This window comes from Mustela nigripes, chromosome 17 (assembly GCF_022355385.1).
Source record: "Mustela nigripes isolate SB6536 chromosome 17, MUSNIG.SB6536, whole genome shotgun sequence".
Classification (NCBI taxonomy): Eukaryota; Metazoa; Chordata; class Mammalia; order Carnivora; family Mustelidae; genus Mustela; species Mustela nigripes.
In genome coordinates, this window is record NC_081573.1 from 59,336,323 (window position 1) to 59,360,064 (window position 23,742).

Consider the following 23,742-nt stretch of genomic DNA (forward strand, 5'->3'; position numbering starts at 1 on the left):
CACCATGGCGGCCGCGCTGCTGCTGCTGCCGCGAGCCCTCTGCCCGGGTCGGGCAGCGGGGTCGGCGCCACTGCGGGGCCGCTGCTTGCGCTGGAGCCTGGGCCTCGCCGCCGGGGCCGGGAGGAGGTGCTGGCACTTCGTCCACAGGCCTCCGACCCGACTCGTGGGGGCCCGAGGCCACGCCAAGCAGGTACCTGCCGACGCCGGGCCGGGCTCACGGCTTCCAGCCCCTGACCTCCGGCCGGAACCCCCCGCCCCCCAGCTCCGATTCCGCCCCGATTCCGCCCCTGACCCCCGGCCCCCAGCTGGGACCGAACCCGCACGAGAGCGGCGCCTGCGGGTGCGGGGAGGCCGCCCGCAGCCCGGAAGAGACTCCGCACAGGCCCGGCCTGCCTCTCCCCTCCCTCGGGTGTGTTGGTACTTTCCGCTGCTGCTCGTTGTCCTGGCGTCTGAAAACCGAGTCCAGGCGTCCCTGGCCCAGTCGGTGCAGACTCCGACTGCATCCTCGGGTGGGGAGTTCGAGCCCCACCCACGTGGCTGTGGACAGTACTTGGAAATAAAATCTTAAAAAATACTTATTTTAAGGGGCGCTTGGGTGGCTCAGGTCATGCTCCCGGAGGCCCTCGACCCCTGGGGTCTGCTTCTCCCTCTCCCTCTGCTCCGCTAATTCTAGAGAGCGAGGGAGAAGCCGACCCGTGGCCGAGCAGGGAGCCAGAGGCAGGGCTCCATCCCAGGACCCCGGGATCAAGACCCCAGCCCAAGGCAGATGCTTCAGTGACTGAGTCACCCAGGGGCTCCCCCCCAAAAAAGTTTTAAAAACTGAGCCCAGTGAGAGTGTCACGGAGAACTGTTTCGTAGTTGGCTCAGGTGGGTCCGCGCTCATGAGGAGGACTTCACATGGCCCTTGGCTGTTGGTCCCAAGGCGCTGACAGTTTTGTGTGAGCAAAGCACTGTGCGTGTACCTGACCTGCGTCTTGCCGCTTCAGGTGTCATGGACCTGCCTTAACCCAGCACTCTCCTGAAGGTGGGCTCCGGGCTCTGCTCAGGTCAGCTGTTGAGGCAGAAAACACAGAGCCCCTGTCCTGCTGCCGTTTTGGCTGGTGATTCCCTCCAGTTCTCTCTTAGGAGCTCAACTCTCATTTTAGGTCCTAATTTGTTATTGTTCTGTTTTACCATAACTCAAGGACCAGTTTGAATTATAATTCTGCTGTAGATTACAGCCCATCCTTTGGATTTTTTTGTTTCTTTTCAGACTTTGCCGCTGCACCAGCTAACCCCAGCCTTCGGAGGGTGCAGTGGATTGTTGTTGGAACAGCATCTCCTCCAGAATCCAGTCAGACTCTGGAGACTCTTAGGTGTGTACCTTCTGAAACAGGTGACCGGTGCATGCTGTGACAGTTGTAAATGAGTCAGTGGAGCAGCTGGTTTGACGCTGACAGAGAGAGGAAATCACTCAGGGGACTTTGGCTTCTGTTTCTCGGGAGCCCTGAGATGCTGTGAAGTGCAGTCAGACAGACTGACCAAGGTCTGAACGGCCGAGTGCACTTATCTGAGTCGCCTCCCCACTCTTAAAAAATTCTGCTGTATGGCAGAGATTGGGCTTCCAAGCTCTTCCGAATTCTCCAGCCAGCTGCACCAACGCCCGGTCAGATCTTCGGAGTGACTCTATGTCTTACACCCAGAAGGGAACTACAAACAGCCACAAGTAATTTTAACAATAGTTTTTTCATTTAGTGAGACACATGACATCTTCAAGAGAGATCTTAGGTCCAAGGATTTAGGACCTTTAGGGTTGACAAGGTTGATCTTATACACCCCCTCCCACCTCCCCAGTATATCCAGTTGGAATGGTGAAAAGTGAAATCCCCCAACTCCTAAAGGACGTTCCACGGCTTGGTGCCCACATGTGGTCAGCCACATGCTTGCCTCCTATGTTTGTCTCCCCACTTAAGAGTATGCCTGTGCCCAGGGCACACAGCTCACTCTCTAGACCGCCTGGTCCTGTGTCCAGGGACCATCAAGGAGTCCCATTTCTTGTTCTCTTAACCTTGTGAGGAAAGGTACAGCTGTCACGGTTGGTGAGACTCTCCGTCCTCTCCTTGTAAACATCAGTTCAGTTAGACAGTGGGCCAGACTGAGCCTCTCGTGGGAGGAGTGTTGTGTCTTGGTGATGGTGGCCACTGGGTTGCTGTTGACGCCTCTGTCGAGCCTCTGTGTTGCTCATTTATTTAAATTTGTTTTGAGTGAATGTGGTTATTGAAGGGTTGTTGCCCAGCAAACTCACGAGGCTTCCCCAGGATACATTCATGAGGAAGTTTTATCCCTTCACATTGCTAATTTAAATTGCAGAGACACTCTGTAAGTTCGAGTGATTATTCTCCGAGTAGCAGCTGCTGACTGAGGAGGACCCTCTCCTTCCGAATCTTATGCCCGTAGGCTTCAGGTGGCTGCTGTTCAGGTTCCTGATGAAGGTGCTCTTCCCTTGAGTGCCCCCTGTAGGGGCAGAGACCTCGTTAAACATGTCTCCTGTCCCTTGTAGGTGCCACTCGCTATTTTAACACCTCCACGCCAAAGCAGAAGAGTGAGGACAAGGATAGATCTAAGGGGAGGACCCCTGAAGACGATGAAGGTACATCTGTCTGACTTTCTTAAATAATGGCTACCTTAGTTGTCATCCGATGTGTGTTCTGGTCTCAGCAACAGGAAACCTGCTTAAAAGTGGGGTGAGTCCAGGGGCGGGCCGTGGCTCAGTGGGTTGAGCATCCAGCTCTTGGTTACAGCTCAGGTCATGGTCTCAGGGTCGTGAGCTCAAACCCCACACTCAGCGGGGAGTCTGCTTGAGATTCTCTCTTCCTCTGGGACCCCACTCTCTCAAAATAAGTAAGTCTAAAAAAAAAGGAAGGTTAATGACAAATGTCGGTGCACCCAGGCCCCTGGGTCTCCCTGACTCTGAGCACACGTACCCCGGTCTTGAATGTGGTTACTGGACCTTTTCCTGCTTGTCCATTAGAGGTGTTTCCGTCAGCACCTGTGTCCCCTGTTCTTTCCAGACATCAGGCAGGCAGAATTACTGTCCTCTGTGCGGAAAGGGTGAGTCTCCATCTGCCTTGAACTCAAGTGTTGTGGGGTGGGGAGGAAGGCAGCGGGACACCTTGGTTGGACCCTACACACGTTCCAGATGACGTGGAAGACCTGAGAAGCAGCCCCCAGAAGAGAGGCTGGTTCTGTGATGGCCTTGAGGAAGTGGGGGGACATCACTGAACCATGTGAGTGACCCCTGTGTACCCCAGCTCGCAGCAGCCTACCTTGCAAATCTGGAGTCTCCTTCCCTGTAGAATTAGGACTCTGGGCAAAGGGGTGAGGGAATAAAAGGTCAGTTTAAACTGAGTGGGCTCTAAGGTAAAAGCCGGCAGCTGGCGCTCCCAGCAGCGGAAAGGGTTAGCCCGTGGTGACAGCTGACGTGCGCTCAGCACTGTACTGAGTGACTCGTTTGTCTTCCCCATTACTTCTCGCCTCGTAACGACCCCATTATTGTCCCCCGTCTGTGCGGAGTCTCCAAAGGACACACAGGGAGAGAAATGATTGTCTTGTCAAGGAACTTCTTTGTACTTAGGTGCATACTTCGTACTTTTGTTTGGTGTACTTGTTTGATTTTAAGATTTTTATTTATTTATTTGACAGAGAGGGAGAGAGAGAGCGCGCACAGCAGGGGGAGAGGGAGACGCTGGTTCCCCACTGAGCTGGGACCCCGATGTGGTGCTCGATCCCATATGACCCGAGCCGAAGGCAGATGCTCAACCAACTGAGCCACCCAGGCGCCCTGCTTATTCATTTTTATTCATTTACTATTTGTTAATTTATTTAAGAGAGAGAAACAGAGCATGAGCCAGAGTGAGGGGACGGAGTTTGGAGGGAGGAGGGGTAGCAGGAGAGGGAGAAGCAGGCTCCCCACCCTGCGGCAGCCTGACAACACGGAGCTCCATCCCAGGACCCTGGGATCATGACCTGAGCTGAAGGCAGACGCTTCACTAACTGAGCCACCCAGGAGCCCCCATTTTTTTATTATTATTTTTAAACTAATCTGTATGCCCGATGTGGGGCTTGAACTCATGACCCTGCGAGGTGCACGCTCCGGCAACTGAGCCATCCTGGTGCCCCCCAACTTTGAGCTCTTTAGGAACAGCCTTAACTCGTGGAAACCTGTGGCCGTTGGTTGGGTTCGGTGTGGGTATTCCTGTTTCCGGCTTCATGGGGCGTCCCCTCTGGCAATGACTCCTTTCTTTGGCTGCAAGCTCCTGGGGTACTTGGCTCTTCTCAGAAGCTTCTGAGTTAAAAGGTTTTTAGGGGTGGAAGATGAGGGTTTGGGTCATCAGAAAATCTACAGGGTTTTGGAAAACAAATACCAGTGGGGCTGATGGCGGCAGACATTAAATTATCTTTCTCCCCAAAAATGAATGTGTTGGTCTAGTAATAGAATTTGAGGGAACCAGAGGGGGAATCCGGGGGCAGAGTCTGGCATATCTAGGAATTCATATGTGGCTGCAGTGGCATTTCCCGCAGTAGCAGACGGGAGGCTCGTGTACAAAGTGATTTGGATCAGCTGCTGTTCCTTGCAGAGAGACTGTATCGCACGGACCAGAATAAATTCGGCATGGATTAAGTCATTAAATCTACAAAGCGAAACCCTAGGAGAGTTAGGAACAAGCACGGGGAATATTTCCTGTCTCAGAATGGGAAAGGCCTGGAACAAAAGCAGCGGTGACCAGGTTGGAGGAGGAGGCGGGCGGAGCGCTGGGGTCCGGGTCCCCCGCACACGTGCGGTCTGACGGACAGCCGTGATGTCCCGAGGAGTGGCTGCAGCCGCTAGGCAGACTGTAGATGCGGGACTGCAGCTCCCCACGGGTGGCCTGCGTCACAGTGCCAGGAACCAGTGCTGCAGCACGAGGGACACCAGAAGCAGAAGCCAGCGTCGCATGGGGTCTTCCCACTTGTGTCGCACGCTCCCCCTGCAGCGGCCTGTGTCGGGAGCACGTCTGCATCTCCTCTGCCTGCCTCGTGCCATTGTTTATCACGAGACGGTCACGATTTGCTTGCTCTTGTGTAACCACCTGTGATTACCCGTGACCCTGCGGTGTCACAGAACACAAAGTGTAGCTAAAAAAGTAGTTGCTGGGATTTCCAGACTGCTGTGGTGTTAGTGGTGCTGGTCCCTGAGAAGTGAGGAGACTCCACGAGCCTCCTCTGGAGACGCCGTATCTCTCTGGGGCGGGCCCGGCGCCGATGAGTGTTGGGCAGAACTGGATTGTCACTGCGATCCCCTGAGCATCTCACCCCGAGCCCGTGTGCAGGGTACGCAGGAGTAAGTTCTTCCACGAGAGTTTCCAGGCTGAAAGCCTGGGGCAGCCCTGAAACTCAGCTGTGGCGGTCAGTGGCCGGTGGGTGGGTGGCTGCTGTAGGGCACCCTGGCAATGAGGGACACCGCCCCCTGAAGAGGGACTGTGGCACCAGAGTCTCCGGGGGGTCTGTCCCGCAGGCGGACAGGTGGGTGGCCAGGAAGCAGCAGTGTTTCCTGGGCTTGGCCCTCGGTTCTCTCCAAGCCTGTCATTGGCGTCAGGAGCCGAAGTCCATGTGCGCCGCAGGGCCCGAGTGCGGCCATCACGGGTGCCGTGGGTCGGATGCAGCCACAGTAGGGGAGTGGACGAGGGGGTCCTCGAGGGACACGGTGATGAAGGCCATTGTCCAGCTAGTATCTCTCAGACCTCGCACGTCTTACTGTCACAGAGCGAGTGCTCTGTCGCTCGCGCACGTCTTCCTGTCCTGCTCGCCTGCTGCCCTTCTGCGACCGGCCCCTGGGACTTCCTCCCTGGCCAGCGCTGCAGATATGTGGGCTTTTCGCTTGTTTTCAAGGGATTTTATTTTTAGTAGCCGCTGCAAGCATGGGATCCAGAGTTGCGCGCTCTGCGACCTGAGCCCACGGGGCGTCCGGGCAGTTTGTGTTTTACATCGATGTCCTTGGGCCACGTTTCAGAAGTACATTCAGTGAGTTAAGGAAACAGGGTGCTTTCTGTGTCTTTTGAGACCCCTAGCCAAGACAGGAGGGCTTTCTCATTTGGACCCCTGGACAGTGTGCTGGGCCAGCTCACCGCACCTTGTGGGCTGGGTTAGTGCGAATGGACAGAACACATGTTTGCAGACTCTCGTCACTGGACGGGTCCTGTCTGCGTGGGGTGTGCCGCGTCCCTCTCCTGCCCAGGGAGGAGGACTCGGGGTGATTGTAGCTCAGAAGCAGGTAGTTCTGTTGAGATGGCAGACGATTTTTGCCGGACCTCCATGCACCGTCCTGGACCTTCAGAGCAGTGACTACTCTGGGTTGGGACCTCCCTCTCCTGAGCCTACAGAGTCCTCTAATAATGGGGTCTGCAGCCTCCAGGCCTGGCTAGGAGGTCCTTCTCCCTGAGATAGGCCGACAGGGGCAGTTCCATGTGTGACAGAACACCTGGCTGGTTTTTACTGGAAAAGGGTTGGATTTGTATTTATTGGAGCCTAAATCAAAGCTGTCTTTTTATTGTTTAGAAATTCTTAGGAAAACGTGCAAAGCTGTCTGTTACTTAAAACCAAGCCTTATCTGGGGTGCCCTGCTGATTGTCGCTGGAACATGTGACTCTCGATCCCTCGGGTTGTGGGTTGGAGCCCCACGTAGTGTGTAGAGATGACTTAAAAAAGGAAATGAAATCTTTTAAAAAATAAATAAAGAAATAAATGGAACCAAGCCATACCTTTTGCATCCTAGACCTCTTCCACACTCTGCAAACAGGTGTGTGTGAGCTGTACGGTCGCTGCAAGTCCTTCTCCAGGAGGGGTGTGACGTGTGGCAGGCAGAGCGGTAAGGAAGGGCTGTGTCGCCACGGGCCCTGGGCCCCAAGTTTGTAAGTCCTGCCAGCAGCTTGTATGCCACAGCCACCGGCCGGGAGCACGGGGTGCACACAACATCAAGATCTGCGCGGTCACAGAGCCTCTGCTGATGGCGTATCCCGGCTCTCCGGTTTTGATGACTGGGACTTAAGTAGACTGCCTAAATAGCGAGTTAAACGAAACGCATGGTTTCTAAATAAGTACCTGCTCACCTGAGAACGTCAAGTCTGCTTTCTGAGACGGGGCGTCTTTACTTCCCTGCTGGTTGTGACTTTGGGTATTAGATATTAAATTTGCTGTTAGCGACCATTCTCAGGTAAGGTAACAGCAGAAATGTGCTTTTACGTCTTCAGAATGATTGCGGACCCGGGCTTCTCCGTCAGATTCATTTTTTTTTTTTTTTTTTTAAAAAGCTGGACTCATTTCTTTTTTTTTTTTTTTTTTTTTTTAAAGATTTTATTTATTTGACAGACAGAGATCACAAGTAGGCAGAGAGGCAGGCAGAGGCAGAGAGAGAGAGAGAGGGAAGCAGGCTTCCTGCAGAGCAGAGAGCCCGATGCGGGGCTCGATCCCAGGACCCTGAGATCATGACCCGAGCCGAAGGCAGCAGCCCAAACCACTGAGCCACCCAGGCGCCCCTCATTTTTTTTTTTTAAAGATTTTATTTATTTATTGGACAGGCAGAGATCACAGCCAGGCAGAGAGGCAGACAGAAAGAGAGGAGGAAGCAGGCTTCCCGCTGAACAGAGAGCCCGATGCGGGGCTCGATCCCAGAACCCCGAGATCATGACCGGAGCTGAAGGCAGAGGCTTTAACCCACTGAGCCACCCAGGTGCCCCCCATTTTTTGTTTTTCAGCTGATTTAAAATGCCTTTCGTTTCCTCTGAACGGCCAGGTCAAGAGGAGGGCAGTGTGTGTGGACAGACGGCAGGCAGGGCAGAGGGAAGTGAGTGGGCACTGAGGTCCAGCTGTGCGCTTGTCCCTGGAGAAGTGACCACACGGGCAGCATGGTCTGAGCCCCGGGTGTGTGCAGGGCCCTCGCTGTTCTCCCCCACCCTGGGTGGGTGCTGTGTCTGTGCAGGAGAAGTAAGTGGTCTTGCCGAGCCAGGTCAGGGCAGTCCTGGGCAGGACTGCTGCCAGACAGCATGTGCGCTTCTCAAAGATTGCTCGTGACGGGCCCAGTGGAGTCTGGTTGGGGTGTCGGGAGAACAGGCTGTGGGGCGGGGGGAGAGCAGAGGGGAGAGCCGCACCAGAGTCCAGGCCTTTGGTGTGCGGGTGCCTCAGAGCACTGGCAGGTGGGAAGATGGAGGGCGTCGTCCAGGTGCCCAGGCGGCCCTCCGCCCCGGCTGGCTCCGCCGACCGGCTGGTCCGGGAGGAAGACCGTGGCCTGGCCTTGGGTGTCTACGTAGGACCCTCTCCGGTCTGTGCGCTGGGGGAGGTGACTTCTGCGGCCCTCCCAGTGTGCTTACTCTTCCTCCCGGAGCTGCCGGCGACAGCCGTGCCGGGAGCTGCTTCTGGCTTCTTGCACTGTGTGCTCCTCACCTCCCGCGTCAGCTTCCCCAGGTGTCCATTTGTCCCAAGGCCAGGGGCTGAGTTTTGTGTCTTTTTGTCCCCCACTAAGAACTGGGCACGATGCACTGTGTACCCTAATGTGATGATTTACTTGATGGTTTGAACGAAGCGTAGGTCGCTGGATGTGGTGTTGAATTAAGTGGTCGCCTTCCGTGTCCCGGATAGGTGGCTGTTGGGGAGTGGAGGGCAGACGGGGTAGAAGGTACAGTAACTTGCACCTCTGTGCAGCACACATCGGGGGTGGTCATACGAGGGCGGGGGCCGGAGGTGCCCTGGCAGAGGGCTCCGTGTGGAGATCAGCCCATGCTGGGCCCACGAAGCTTCTGACTGTACACCTGGCTTTGTGCTCTGAGTAGACGGGACTCCGGTGAGTGCTGTGTCGCTGCCGTGAATGGCGTGTGGTTGGTGTCTGTCCCGTGTGTGACGCTGTCCCTGGTCCCCCTGCTTGCAGAGGAGAGGAGGCGCCGGGAGCGGGAGGACCAGATGTACCGGGAGCGGCTGCGCACCCTGTTCGTCATCGCCGTGATCATGAGCCTGCTGAACGCGCTGAGCTCCAGCGGCGGCAGCATCTCCTGGAATGACTTTGTGCACGAGATGCTGGCCAAGGGCGAGGTGCAGCGCGTGCAGGTGGTGCCCGAGAGCGATGTGGTGGAGGTCTACTTGCACCCTGGAGCCGTGGTGTTCGGGCGGCCGGTGAGTGGGCCGTGCTGGAACGGTGGGGCGGGGGCTGCAGCTGCAGCCCTGAGGTCCCCCCCATGGGTCTGGGGTGGCTGCAGATGTCGAGGGGGATCCCTGGAGGCCCGGGGCAGGAAACCGCACGCGCTGTGAGTGGGGCGGAGAGCCAGGGCCGGGCCAGGGCCTGCTCACCTCCCCACCTCAGGTGCGGAGTGTGGGGCCTGGTCCCAGGGGAGGGCTGGGCATTGGTGGGGAGGGGGCCCCAGGCGCTGGCTCCATGTCATGGATGGGATCCCTGTCCCCTCACCCCAGAACCAGACCACTGGCAGGCGCAGGAGAGGTAGTGAGGCAAGAAGACTTTCCAGAGCACTCTCCCTGATCCTGTTCTCTGATGTCTCCGAACCAGCATCAAGAGCTATTTTATTACTGTTTAATTATTAGTTTTTAGGTAGCCTCCATGAGCATGGAGCCCAACCCAGGGAATGAACTCACACCCTGAGATCAAGACCTGAGCTGAGATCAAGAGTGGGAACCCCAGGGGCCCCTTATTAGTACTTTTTTCTTTTTTCAAGATTCTATTTATTTATTTATTTAAAGATTTTATTTATTTATTTGACAGAGAGAGACCACAAGTAGATGGAGAGGCAGGCAGAGAGAGAGAGAGAGAGGGAAGCAGGCTTCCCGCTGAGCAGAGAGCCCGATGTTGGACTTGATCCCAGGACCCCGAGATCATGACCCGAGCCGAAGGCAGCAGCTTAACCCACTAAGCCACCCAGGCGCCCCAAGATTTTATTTATATAATTTGACAGAGAGAGAGCACAAGTAAGCAGAGCAACAGGCGGAGAGAGAGAAGCAGGCTGTCTGCTGAGCAGAGAGCCTGATGTGGGGCTTGATCCCAGGACCCTGGAACCATGGCCTGAGCCAAAGGCAGCGGCTTAACCAACTGAGCCCCCCAGGCGCCCCCTTATTAGTGCTTTTAATCCAGGGTCCTGTCAGGGGCCAGGAATTGTATTTGGTTGTCCCGTTTCTTTAGTCTCCTTTCCATTTGTCATTGGAGTTTGGGTGGTGGGGACCGTGGGCCAGGTAAGGTGCTGGAGGACAGGTGTCTGGTAAGGATGCTGCCAGGGAGCCAGGTGGTCCTGGGCACAGTACTGTGCCCGTCACGACAGCACCCGTAGCCCCTGGCTGGGTCTGGAGAGGGCTGAGGGCCTGCCATGGTGTTTATAGCTGCTCGTCGGTTTATGAGAGCTTGTCATCTAGTTGGGGTGACAGGCTCCCCCTGGCCCCGCGTGCTGATGACCATTCTGTTCACCTGTCTGGGTGGGTGTTGGCGTGACGGAGGCGTGGGTGAAGTCCAGATCAGATGTTTGAGGTCTGTTAGGTTAATCCTGAGGCCGCCGGGCGTTCCAGCGCAGACAAGCGTCAGTGTGTCGTGGCTGGTGGGTGCCCCGTCTGCCTCTCCCCTCTGGCCCGCTGACCCGTGACATGCACCCTGGGCCGCCGCTCATTCCACACGGAACCTTCTGCGGTCCTCCAGAGCCAGGGGAGAAGCGGGCTGCTCCGTGTAGATCCCACGGTGTGTTGAGAAGCTGCGCTTGGAACAAGTTCATTCTAGAAAACATCTGAACCCGGGCCCTTAGAAGAATGAGGTAGGACTGGCATGATGCCGTCCATGGCGCTGGAGAGCATCAGGATGGCCCCTTGCTGGGTGGCTCAGTTCAGCTCCCAGAGCAGGGATTTGGGGACCCAGCGTGGACATCTGGCTTGCTCTGAGCCTTCTCTCAGGGAAGCTGCTACCCCGGAGGGCGCGCCACCTGCTCAGTCTCCCTGAGCTGCTCCTCTCCCCAGGAGGGGCTTCCTGAGAAGGAAGAAAGCCACAGAGCTGAGTCCAGTTTGGCTTGAGGTCAAGCACCAGACCCCTGTCCCTGTCTCTTGCCTGAGCCAGTTGCCTGTGTGCTGGCAAGCAGCTCGTGGCTGTCGCGTGTCGCGGTGTTCTGCACGCACAGCTGAGGCTGGGTGGTGAGTTTAACGCACAAAGCGCGCCCTCCATTGTCTTCAGACATTCCTGTTGGTGAAATTAGAGCGAGCGCACGTACCGAAAGCTTATTGTGACTGCGATGTGGACGGGGTCTGTGGTGGCAGATGAAAGCTCAGCTCCAGGAGGCTCCGGCGTGGGGGCTGTCTCACGGCTGGCCGCGGCCCACGTGTCCCCACACCCCTCTGCTCTCTGCCCGCAGCGGCTGGCCCTGATGTACCGCATGCAGGTGGCAAACATCGACAGGTTTGAGGAGAAGCTCCGGGCCGCTGAGGACGCCCTGAATATCGAAGGCAAGGACAGGATACCGGTCTCCTACAAGCGGACAGGATTCTTCGGGAAGTATGTTGGCCATTATTTAGGCTCCTGAACTAAAGCTGGCTTGGCTTCGTAATGTGAGGACGGACCAACACGTCTCCCGGGCCCTGCCTGCCCTCGGCCAGCCGCCGTCGGGGAGGGCCAGTGGGTGTGTGAGCTGTGAGCCCGCCTGAGGAGGGGCCCCAGGGGCTGTCAGAGCGTCGCGCACCTGCTCTAGTTGTCGCTTCCGCCTGGGCCGGGGTTGCTGTTGTGTACAGACGGGAAGATGGAACAGAAAGGGGAGAAGCCGGGGTTGCTGTTGTGTACAGACGGGAAGATGGAACAGAAAGGGGAGAAGCGGGGAGGTCCCGTAGAAACTCTTGCTCCCAGGTGGCAGGTGGAGACGGGGACCCTGTTGGGCCGGCAGAACCTGCGTCTCCTTGGGGGGGACGCTCGCTCCCATAGTCCCGGGGGACTGAACGGGCATGGGGGACCACCGGTGGCCGGACCTCATCTGCAGAGAGGGTCACTCGTGGCCACGTGACCACAGTCCGAGAAGATGCGGGGTGCCCAGGACTGGCGGACACCCCTGAGCCACGGCCATTCTCCCCGAGGGTGCAGGCCTTCACAGCCAGTTCTGTAGGGAGCGGCGGGGCACGCCTGGCGCCTGGGCCTTCCTCCGTGGCTCTGCGACTCTGCCTCACCAGCCAAAACTCGTGGGCTACATTTTCTTTTTTTTTTTTTTCAGATTTTACTTATTTATTTGAGAGAGAGAACGTGAACTGGGGGACTGGGAGAGGGAGAAGGAGACTCCCCGCTGAGCAGAGAGCCTGATGCAGAGCTCAGTCCCAGGACCCCAGGATCATGACCTGAGCCGAAGGCGGACGCTTGACTGATTCAGCCACCCAGGTGGCCCGGATGGGTCACTTTGGAAAATAAAATACGGGGCACCTGAGTGGCTCAGTCGGTTAAGCGTCTGCCTTCACCTCACATCACCATCCCAGGGTCCTGGGACCAAGCCCTCCGTCGGGCTCTCTGCTCAGCGGAGAGTCTGCTTCTCCCTCTCCCTGCTTGCGCGCTCGCTCTGTGGAAAAGAAAAGTACATCGCGTGTGAAAAGTGTGTTCTTTCAGGCATTATCAGGAGGCCCTGGCGGACAGGGTCAGCGCCGTGTCCATGTTGCGGCTTCACGCCGTGGCGCGCCGCCGTATCAGGCTGTGATGTGTTCCCGGGACAGTTGAGGGGCAGGTCACAAAGGACGGGAATTGGGCTGCACTTGTCCTCATCAGAGCGTCCGCGGCCCGACGCGAAGCGGGTCTGCGCGCCGCCTGCCCGTGACCGTCCCTCTCCCCCGCTAGTGCTCTCTACGCCCTGGGGATGACTGCCGTGGGCCTGGCCATCCTGTGGTACGTGTTCCGTCTGGCCGGAATGACCGGAAGGGAAGGAGGACTCAGTGCTTTCGTAAGTGGTGGAGAGCCCGTCTCTTGGCACCTGTGGTCTAGGGTCTGTGCTCGGGCTTGGGGGCAGGGTCCTGGCACACTCCCGTGAGCGCATGTTCACGGCCACAGGGGCCGACCGAGAGCCGCCCAGGCCCCTCCCTCTCTGACTCGCCGGGCAGCCGAGCCCCATGGGTGTGCCGGACACTTTGTTCGGCAGTTTTTCTGGGGCTGGACATGACTTCGTTTTTGGTTTTTCCTACTAGCTAAGACACTGAGAAGTTGGTAAAGGTTGTCTTTATGTTCTTATTTTACTTTTATTTTTTTTTTTAATATTCTATTTTTTTTTTAAGTAATCTCTACACCCAATGGAGGGCTCGATATCAAGACCCCAAGGTCAAGCATCACATGCTCTACGGACTGAGCCAGCCAGGTGCCCCAAACCTCAGTACACTTTAAAAGCATTCTCCTGGGGCGCCTGGCTGGCTCACTCGGTAGAGCACGGGAAGCTTGAGTTCGGGCCCCAAGTTGGATATAAAGTTTACTTAAAAAAAAAAACCAAAACAACAAAGCCCTCCTATTGTGTGGTGGCCTTCGTGGTAACATGCACTGTCCCTCCCTGGCAGGTCTCATCTGGCCAGGTAATCCTGTCGGCAGGGGTGCTGGGAGGCACCCAAGGCCTGCTTGGAGCAGGTCTGCAGAGGGTACCCTCTGGTCACCGACCTGGGAACTGAGGCAGGTTTCCACTGGGACCAGGCACGTGTTCCTGTCTGTAGTTGATGGTGTCTCGTTGTGGAGCTGTTGGGTTTCACTCAGCCAGGTTCACCAGGCTTACATACTCGGGGCTGTTTATTTATTTCTTAAAAAAAAAATGTTTTTTAAGATTTTATTGTTTGACAGAGAGCGAGCACAGGTAGGGGGAGTGGGGGCAGGCAGAGGCAGAGGAAGAAGCAGGTTCCCTGCTGAGAGGGAGCCTGATGAGAGGCTCAACCCCAGGACTGCGGGATCATGACCTGCGCTGAAGGCAGATGCTTTGTGGACCGAGCCCCAGGTGTCCTGGGGCTGTTCCTCGCCCTTGCTGTGTCTCGCTAATACTGTGATGGAGCTGGGGCACACCTGTCTTTGGGGGGCCTGCTGCTCCACCTGGTAGCTCAGGGTTGCACCCCCACCGAGACCTTTGTCTTGCCGGGCTGCATTCCAGAAATTAACCAGCTAGCGTTTCTACCAAACCTTCCTAGAGCTGTGAGTTACCGCATTCTCTGACAATCAGAGCGCTTCACCATAGTGGGAAAAGCCGTATAGAAAATTAGACGGGGGGGCGCCTGGGGGGCTCCGTGGGTTAAGCCTCTGCCTTCGGCTCAGGTCATGATCTCAGGGTCCTGGGATCGAGTCCCACATCGGGCTCTCTGCTCGGCAGGGAGCCTGCTTCCTCCTCTCTCTCTCTCTGCCTGCCTCTCTGCCTACTTGTGATCTCTCTCTGTCAAATAAATAAATAAAATCTTTAAAAAAAAAAAAAAAAGAAAGAAAACTACAGCCGATCTGCCGCAGATATTGAATTACCTTGTTTGGAACGGGGGTGGTTTAAGGGTTGTTATTTTTTTTTTAAAGGCAAATTGCTAGATGCTAGAGAATTTTTTTACTGTTCACAATGCATAGTAAACATTTTCCCTTGGATGCCCAGAAGACGGCTTCACCTCCCTCTGTCTGAGCGGAGAGGGTGTGAGGAGAGCCAGGCTTGGGGGAGCCGGGGCCCCAGGGACACACAGCCGCCTCGTGCCGGCAGCCGCAACCCGAGGGGCTCACGTCTCCTGTCATTTCACAGAACCTGCCCTTTGTTCTTTCTGCCCAGAACCAGCTTAAAGTGGCTCGTTTCACGATTGTGGACGGCAAGATGGGGAAAGGCGTCAGCTTCAAAGATGTGGCGGGGATGCACGAAGCCAAGTTAGAAGTCAGAGAGTTTGTGGATTACCTGAAGGTGCGGCCATGCAGGGGGGGGTGTGGGCGCGTGGGCTCAGCCAGCCAGACAGGCCGGGGGCACAGCTGGGTGCCCATCGGAGAGCCGGGGCCCTGTGGGTGACCAGGAACCCCTGGCTGACCGCACCCCAGGCCCCCCGGGATGCCTGGCCACGGCCGGAGCACTCCGCTTCCTCCCCCACGTGAACCGTGGCTGATTCCAGATGGTACAGGAGCTGAGCTCCATGGGAGTCCTGTTTTGGAAATTCCCAAACACCTATGACCAGCGCGCCGTGGTCTGCTTTTCCAGAGCCCAGAGCGCTTCCTTCAGCTGGGCGCCAAAGTCCCAAAAGGTGCGCTGTTGCTCGGGCCCCCCGGCTGCGGGAAGACCCTTCTGGCCAAGGCGGTGGCGACGGAGGCCCAGGTGCCCTTTTTGGCGATGGCCGGCCCGGAGTTCGTGGAGGTCATTGGAGGTCGGTATTGCTGGGGGGCTGCGGACAGGTTTGCCCGACCATCTGTGCAGCGAGGTCTCTGCCATCACACGCCCTTCCTCAGGCAGCCGGGTAGACAGAGGCCCAGGGGGACAGGGAAGGACACGTGAAACCTGGGTTACTGGACACGTTTATGGAGGGAACTGGGCAGTGATGTTCGTTGAAGCTGCTTCTGTGTGTGGCCTGGGGAGTGCAGGAGGGCGAGCGTCCGGCAGGGGGACTCCGGGAGACCCGGTCATCCTCGGGGCAGCTCTGGCCACTGGCACGAGGGTTGGGCTCATCGCCCATTACCTGTCTGACTCTGGGTCCCCGTGTCGTCTCAGGCCTTGGCGCTGCCCGCGTCCGGAGCCTCTTCAAGGAAGCCCGGGCTCGAGCGCCCTGCATCGTCTACATTGATGAGATCGACGCCGTGGGCAAGAAACGGTCTACCACCATGTCCGGTTTCTCCAACACGGAGGAAGAGCAGACGCTCAACCAGCTTCTGGTGGAGATGGACGGTGGGTGCCCCTCACCCAGCCTGCTCCTGGGTGTGGAAGGCTGTCTTCCCGAGACCTACTCTCTAGATGGACCGTGCAGCTGGCGTCCTGTTCCGGAACCTCACGCTCGTGCTTCCAGGCATTTCACTTACCTGCAGCGACTGGTCTGTGTCCCCACCACACACCTGCCCCGGGTGTGAGTAACGAGAGGAGGCTGGTGTCAGCGTGTCTGTCACCCGGCTCTATCCAGAGACTCAGGTTTGACGGTGACGGTAGAAAAGAAAGGGGAAACCCTGGGAGCCCAAAGGGCAGGGCAGGTCATGACCCCGTTTCCAGTCTTGGATGAACCCAGCGGGCTGTGCTGCTCAGAGGGTAGAGGGGACACGGGACGCCCGGCTGCTCAGTCCGGGAGCCTGCAACTCTTGATCTCAGGGTTGGGAGTGACTGGAACGGCTCCTTTTTAAGATTTTATTTGTTTTATTATTTTTTTTTTTTAAATATTTGACAGAGAGCACAAGTAGGCAGAACAGCAGGCAGAGGGAGAGGAGAAGCAGGCTTCCCACTGAGCAGGGAGCCCGATGCGGGGCTTGATCCCAGGACCCTGAGATCATGACCTGAGCTGAAGGCGGACACTTAACCACTGAGCCACCCAGGCGCCCCTATCTATTTGTTTTTTAGAGATTTTATCTTTAAGTCTACACCCAACATGGGGCTCAGACTTACAACTGAGAGCAAGGGTGAGATGCTTCACTGATAGGACCGGCCATGTGCCTCACTTTATTCTTGCTGTGGTGACATATATAATAACATTGATCATTTTAACCATTTACGAGTGCTTCCTTCAGGGATATTAAGTATGTTCTCACTGTGCACCCACCACCGTCTGGCTCTCGAGCCTTTTCCTCTTCACCAACTGGGACTCTGTCCCCATTAAACACTAACTCCCCAGCCCCCGGCAGCCACAGCCCTGCTCTCTGTCTCCACGGATCTGAGACTTCTAGGACCCTCGAGGGCACAGCAGCTCTGTGAGTCCCCAGGGTCATGTCTTCCTTGCAGTGCATGTGGTGGGACTTGATTTAAGGCTAATAGTCCCCCCACGTGGCCAGTCCCCTGCTGGCGGACGGCCCCGGCTCTTGGAATAACGCAGCTGTGACCGTGGGCCCACAGGTACCCACCTCAGGCCCCAGAGCGTCAGGATTCCCGCGCCGTTTGCAGCACTGCGGGTGAGGGAGACACTCTGTGCTCACGTCCCTGGCTCCAAGAGAACCGAGTACGTGTGTGTGTGTGTTTTCATTCCTTTTTTTTTTTTTTAAGATTTTATTTATTTATTTGACAGAGATCACAAGTAGGCAGAGAGGCAGGCAGAGAGAGAGGGGGAAGCAGGCTCCCCGCCGAGCAGAGAGCCTGATGCGGGGCTCGATCCCAGGACCCTGAGATGATGACCTGAGCCGAAGGCAGCAGCTTAACCCACTGAGCCACCCAGGTGCCCGTGTTTTCATTCTGGAAGTGCTCCCACCCTGGGGGCGGTGCACGTGCTGGCCAATGTGCGGACGTGGCGTTGGACCGTGTGCGACTCGAGACAAACTGTTTGAGCCTCTCACTCGGAAACACTTTCGGACTCAGGAAAGGCCCTGGAGAGCTGCCCCAGACCACGCCCGGGTGCTGCTCTGCAGGGCCGGCCAGCGGCAGGGCAAGGCCTCTCCACACACGCTCGGCCTGGCCAACACTGTCATGCGTGTTGGGAACTCGGCAAGCTCCATGGGCGGAAAAGCCAAGTGCTGTGTGTAGCCAGTGTGCCGAAGAGGCTGTGTGGTCGGGTTATCTGCAGAACGGGGTGCATCGGAGCCCCCCTCAGACCTTGCTCAGGGACCATGCACAAGGGCAGCTTCTGGGGAGGGAAGCTTCCACGGGCTCCACGTCCTCGGGACCATGTGCAGAGCGAGGTTCCGGTTCTGAATGCCGCTGTCGGGGTGCCGGCACAGAGGGGCCTCCAGGAGCGCCTTCCGGGGGCAGGCTGTGGGCTGCTCATGGTCTTGGAGTTACCCCCCGCAGTCTCCCATCGCTGAGACCACACTTGGTGCTTTTCGTTTGAATGGGTTTTCATGACCCCTTCATGCTTAGCCACCTCTACTTAGTGGGGTTCTGGACATGGTCCGAGTCCTGCCAGGATTGGAAGATCCCCTCAGGTTCTGGTCCCAAGGTCTCACACCTGGGCCTGCGGGCACCCGAAACTGAGGTCAGTCCCGTCTGCAGAGACCCAGGACTGTGTGTTTGATGAGCCTCTGCTCTCAGAAGTACTGGATTTTTTTTTTTTTTAAAGATTTTATTTATTGGGCGCCTGGGTGGCTCAGTGGGTTAAGCCGCTGCCTTCAGCTCAGGTCATGATCTCAGGGTCCTGGGATCGAGTCCCACATCGGGCTCTCTGCTCAGCAGGGAGTCTGCTTCCCCTTCTCTCTCTCTCTCTGCCTGCCTCTCGGCCTACTTGTGATCTCTCTCTGTCAAATAAATAAATAAAATCTTTAAAAAAAAAAAAAAAAAAGATTTTATTTATTTATTTGACAGAGAAATCACAAGTAGGCAGAGAGGCAGGCAGAGAGAGAGGGGGAAGCAGGCTCCCCGTCGAGCAGAGAGCCCGATGCGGGGCTCCATCCCAGGACCCCGGAATCAGGGCCTGAGCTGAAAGCAGACGCATAATGACTGAGCCACCCAGTCGCCCCAGAAGTACCAGATGTTAGTGACGGCTCCCGATTGTCTCTTTGGAAGGACGGCCAGCGTCTGCGCTGGCGAGGGGACGGGCGAGAGCAGGCTGTCGCAAGTCTTCACGCTTCCTCTAGCTCGTGTTGCCCTTGGGCTCCTGCAGACGGCAGCCCTGCACGGCTTGCAGGCGCGCTTCTGGACTGGGAGGTGCTGTGCTGTGGGGTTCCCACTGGCCCCTGTTTCTCCAGGCTCTGGAGCTTTGACGTCCTGGCTTGTGACCTCACCTGCGCTCTGTGTGTTTCACTACAGTCCACCTGACCTGAAGGTACTCAAGGAGGCTTCCGCCCAGAGACGTAGCACATGGGACGAGCAGATCCGCTTCCTCGGGCTGTTGGCACTTGAAGACCGAGCCCCCCAGGAAGCGTTTACTAAATGGCATCTTTCCCTGAGCCTAGGCTCTCTGTGCCACCGTGAATAGGGCGCTTCCGCCCAGAACCCCGACCCACTGACTGAAGGCCCTTGTTGGGCTAGACTGGCAGTGAACAGGTGCCTCTGTGTGCAGACACAGCCGGCCATTCTCAGCCCTTCAGCGGCATCTGAGGCGTCTCTCTTAGTCCTCGGGGAAGGGCAGCACCGCTTCATTGACGTGCAGGGCACGGAGTGGACACTGTGCACGTCGTGGGAAAACCTCACCATGTCAGGACGAGGCTGTGCTACGGGACAGCCAGGTCACATGGCAAGGGCACGTGTGCCGAGTGCTGGGGTCCCACCAGGTCCCTCAGAGGGGGACAGTCTCCTTGCTATATGTTGAACAGCAGGAGGGCTCTGAGCCTCTGCGTTCGTGAGAGCCTGTGGGGCATGAGCTCCGGCCTCCCTCGGGGTCAGCAGGAGGCCCTCGCTCCCATCCACCCGGCCTTCCGTCTTCATCCACGAGGTGTCTGACGTCACGCTGGGCCAGATTCGAGGGTGTGGCCATGGCTTTTCTCCGTGGGGGGGTCTGGTTCTCCATTTGCTGAAGAGGCTGTTGCATCCTCCACTGAATGGCCTTTGTGCCTCTGCCAGTGCTTGGCTGGACCTGGCAGCAGCGGGGCCCCAACCCGGTGCGTCCGCCTCCCATGGGCAGCGGCCTCCCCCTGCAGCGGTCTGGGAGGAAGGCGGGCGGGCTCCTGACGTCTGTTCCTCGGCTGTAGCTGTGGGAGCGGGTGTGCTTGGCTCTCCTAGAATTTCTAGAACAAGCTTGTCCCCATCTCCCAAAAGATCTTGCTGAGTTTTTCCTAGGAACACGCGCCTCACAGGAGACTCAGCGGAAGCGGGGCAGCAGCACTGGATGCCGGGGAGGGCGGGGAGAGGTCAGACCCGGGTCCTCGCGGGAACCTCGGTGACCCTGATTTAAATCAAGCAGCCGGGGAGACGTGAGCAGACACACCGCCCATGGGAGCGTCCCCTGTGGCAGCCTCTCTGGGAGACAAGGCCGCGGCTCCCATCCGACCCAGCACGAGCGCTCCCGTGCCCTGGTTCCGAGCTGTGCGCACGCAGCCCGGCACTGTGCTTGCGGGCTCCGAAGACTGCAGCGGCCCACACGTCCGCCCGTGCGAGCGGTCTGGGAACGCGGGGTTTCGGTGTCACGGTTACCGTGAAGCCAGGGAAGGACAAACTGTCCACACACGACTGGATCACGGCTCCCTGCTGGACGGCGCATTCACGCGAGATGGTCAGGGACGAGCAGGCACTCTTGTCTTGTTTTCGCACCTGTGACTCAGAATTCCACGTTCACAGCCTCGGCCTGTGCGAGGAGGACATTGCGGAAGTCGGAGTAGGGAGTCCCAGCGAGTCCCCAGAGGAGAGCTCTGGCTTCCCTCCTTGTCCGAGAAACGAAGCCATGTCTGTCCCGGGGCCCTCCGTCCAGTCAGCCTCCTGTTACCTGTGTCACAGCGACGTCCTGAAACCACAGGGCAGGCTAGTGGAGTTGCTGGGTGATGCCTGCGTTGGCTTCCGGCTCATTTGGGAGGTTAGGGTTATCCGCTCTCTGCTCGACACAAGAGTGGGCTGGACCCCTCGTGTCCCACCTTCGGGGACTCCAGCGAGAATGCGCACACGCAGGAGCGTTGCGAGGGCGTGGGTTGTGGTTTGTGGGTCCCGGTGCTTCTCGCTGACTCAGGTGTCAGATCCTTGTGAGGTGGCCAGCCCCTGGCCCGTGCGCTCAGCCAGGCCCCTCTTGCCGTCGTGGGGTCCTGGGGTGGAGTTAGCGGCGGTCTGCTGGGAGGTGGTGGTGCCTCACGCTCTCGGGACCTAGTTCTCTAAAACGTCTTTTAAATTCCACTCGGCGCTTCACAGGTAGTTTCAGGTTGTACTTGTGTGTCTGCTTATTGTGGACTTTTTTCATTAGCAAAAGATCATGGCAGGTTGGTTTGTTTAATTCAGTGGGTTCCACACCCAAGTGGGGCTTTGAACTCAAGACCCTGAGATCAGGAGTCTCCCATTCCATCAACCGAGCCAGTCAGGTACCCCTGAAGTCTTTATTTTTTAAACTTTGTATTCTGGACCTTGTCACACATACAGAAGCACAGGGAGAGCTGTGCAGGGAACCTCCACGGCGCAGGCCAGACCCTTGCCATCCACACCCCCTGCTGCAGTCTCCTCCCCGGCCGGTGATTTTAAAACCAGTCTGAAGTTCGGGATCTCACGTGCTCTCGGTCTTACGTGCTCTGGACATAATTATCTACAACAACAGGAAGGCCAGCGTCGCACTGTAACGTGTGCTGAGCATACACGGAAGACCCTTGGATGTCTGCTCAGGCCCAGATCACCCAGCCTTGGCTCGGATGCCTTTCTGCGGGTGCGGCCTTGCTCAGACAAGGGCCTGTGTCAGTTCTCACGAAGACCTGGGCCACCAGTGGTGCTCTCAGCCCTTGCTTTTAAACCTTCTGAGAAACCCGGAGCCTCCAAACCCAGGCCACAGACCAGTGTTGAGAAATGTCTGCTCTGGCCCATGGCTTTGCACCAAAGGAGCGTGGACACGGTGCCCCTCGTTCCCCGGGTCTGCTGGGCAGTTACCGAGGAGAAACACGATCCCCCCGGACGCCATCGATGGCTGTGCAGGCCCCCATCTGTGGTTCTGCCTCTGGGCTGGCAGCCTGGGGAAGACAGGCAAATTCTTGCTGTCGTGGGGACCCTGATCCTGGGTCGGTCCACGTCCTCATTCTCACGGGCCCCAGTGGGAGGTCCGTCCCACTCGTGTCCTGGAGGGGGAGCTGTACCCCAACAGCTGTCTATCCCTCCAGGAATGGGCACCACCGACCATGTCATTGTCCTGGCCTCTACCAACCGGGCTGACGTTTTGGACAACGCTCTGCTGAGGCCTGGCCGGCTGGATCGACACATCTTCATCGACCTTCCCACACTGCAGGTCAGTGTGGCCGGGGGCTGGCTCTTGTCTGTCCGACTGTCTTTGGCTTACCTATATTCTGCCGTGGCTCTGCAGCTCATTTGGCGCACCCCCGGTTTTTCTCTTTACCCCTCAACACTGTGGCTGAGTTTTGTAGCACAATCCTTGGGAAGCCTCCGAGTCCTTGTCCTGGGCCCCACCAGCTCCTCGGTGCCCCAGGGCAGCAGCGACCAGCAAGCGGTGCTCGGTAGGGAGAGGGTTCGGAGCGCGGGCGGAACGGTGTGCATTCCCGCGCCGCAGCCGGGAGTCCCGGGACCGACACTTGGGCTGAGTGAGGCTCCCCTGATGCTGTGCTGGGGGCAGCTCCCCACTGCTGTGACTCGGGGGTCTGGGAGGTTCCGAGTGTGTGGGAACCAGGTGTCCTACAGAGCGACCCTCACATGCGTGAGGCGCTTCGTTGTCCCTCCCGCCTTCCGTCTGCAGTGCTGCTTGCGGTCTGCCGGTGTCCTGCCTGCAGGCCGCAGCGGTGATCTGACGCCCGTGGCTGCTGTCTGCGGGCAGGGGTGAGCCCACGCTTGGCTCCTTTCTCTGCAGGAAAGGCGGGAGATTTTTGAGCAGCACCTGAAGAGCCTGAAGCTGACCCAGGCCAGCAGCTTTTACTCGCAGCGTCTGGCAGAGCTCACGCCGGGGTTCAGCGGTATGGACGCTGTTCCCTGCTGTCTGGGGGGTGCGCACCCCTGCCCGGGGCCCTGCAGGTAGCACAGCCTGGGCGGGAGTGAGGTCGTGCGCAGAGAGCCGGCAGAGGAGAAAAGTGCTGCCTGGCACTTGGCTTTTCCCACGCCAGTAGTGCCTACACGGGGGTTGCTCCGGGCCCTTCTGCCCGCAGGCCTCTGCCCACCGGCCCTTGAGGGCCTTTCCACACTCGGGGCTGTGCGTGCCCACTGCTCCCTGCCAGGCGATGCCGTTCACGGCCTCGTGGCTGCCCGAGCGCACCACGGCCCGCCTCAACCGTCTTCTCACTGAGCGGAGATGCATCACAAATCAGGGTATTTTCTCTACGGCTCTCGTTTTAAAGGGTAATAGCAACAAAATCCCTTTTATTATAATTTCTTCCTTTGGATTTTCCTTTAAGGCCCTTAACGAGAATCTCATGGGTACTGGGCTGTGAGTTCCCAGGGAGAAGGAAACAGCAGGTGGTGCAAAGCTGCTGGTGGGACTTGAGCAGGAAGGAGCCTGGCGGGGGCAGAAAGGGGGCAGCACAGGGCGGAGGTGCCCTGGTCTGCTAGAGGCACGCGTGGCTTCAGCACAGGTCGGAAGCGCCGCCTGCCTGCTGCCCGCCTCCCGCCCACGCCCCCCTCCCCTGCCCTCTGCTGACGCTGCTGTGCGGACAGGTGCCGACATCGCCAACGTCTGTAACGAGGCCGCGTTGCACGCCGCACGGGAAGGTCACGCGTCTGTCCACACCCTGAACTTCGAGTGCGCTGTGGAGCGGGTCATTGCGGGTATGAGAGCAAGCACCCGGACGGCGGGGGGCAGGTGGGTGCGGCGCGGGTCAGGCTGACACGTGACGGAAGGGCTCAGCGAAGCGCTGCCGGACGAGAGAGCAGTGGGGGCAGTGTCCTAAGTCGGGTTCTCGTTTGAAATACCAGGGATACGCCCAAGAGCAGAAACCTCTTCCAGCAGAGACACAGGGTGTCACACACCCACGTGTGAGCGGCACTCAGCCCCTCTGCCGTCGACGGTGCCTCGGCGTGGACCTCACAGGCCCTGTCCGTGTTGTGGGGCCGCAGGTCTCCCGAGAGCTGTGCTTTGCTG

General features: G+C 57.9%; 1 protein-coding gene across 1 annotated transcript in view; it reads left to right on the forward strand.

The window, feature by feature from the left end:
- Window positions 1-6: 6 nt before the first annotated feature.
- Window positions 7-23,742, forward strand: part of SPG7 (SPG7 matrix AAA peptidase subunit, paraplegin) — a 29,408-nt gene continuing 5,672 nt past the window's right edge. The window contains exons 1-10 of the mRNA XM_059383067.1: window positions 7-409; window positions 1,253-1,355; window positions 2,540-2,629; window positions 8,936-9,177; window positions 14,775-14,900; window positions 15,189-15,351; window positions 15,693-15,866; window positions 21,824-21,948; window positions 22,522-22,624; window positions 23,319-23,429. Coding sequence (XP_059239050.1) covers window positions 8,968-9,177; window positions 14,775-14,900; window positions 15,189-15,351; window positions 15,693-15,866; window positions 21,824-21,948; window positions 22,522-22,624; window positions 23,319-23,429 — 1,012 coding nt within the window. The 5' untranslated portion in view covers window positions 7-409; window positions 1,253-1,355; window positions 2,540-2,629; window positions 8,936-8,967. The remainder of the gene's footprint in view (window positions 410-1,252; window positions 1,356-2,539; window positions 2,630-8,935; window positions 9,178-14,774; window positions 14,901-15,188; window positions 15,352-15,692; window positions 15,867-21,823; window positions 21,949-22,521; window positions 22,625-23,318; window positions 23,430-23,742) is intronic.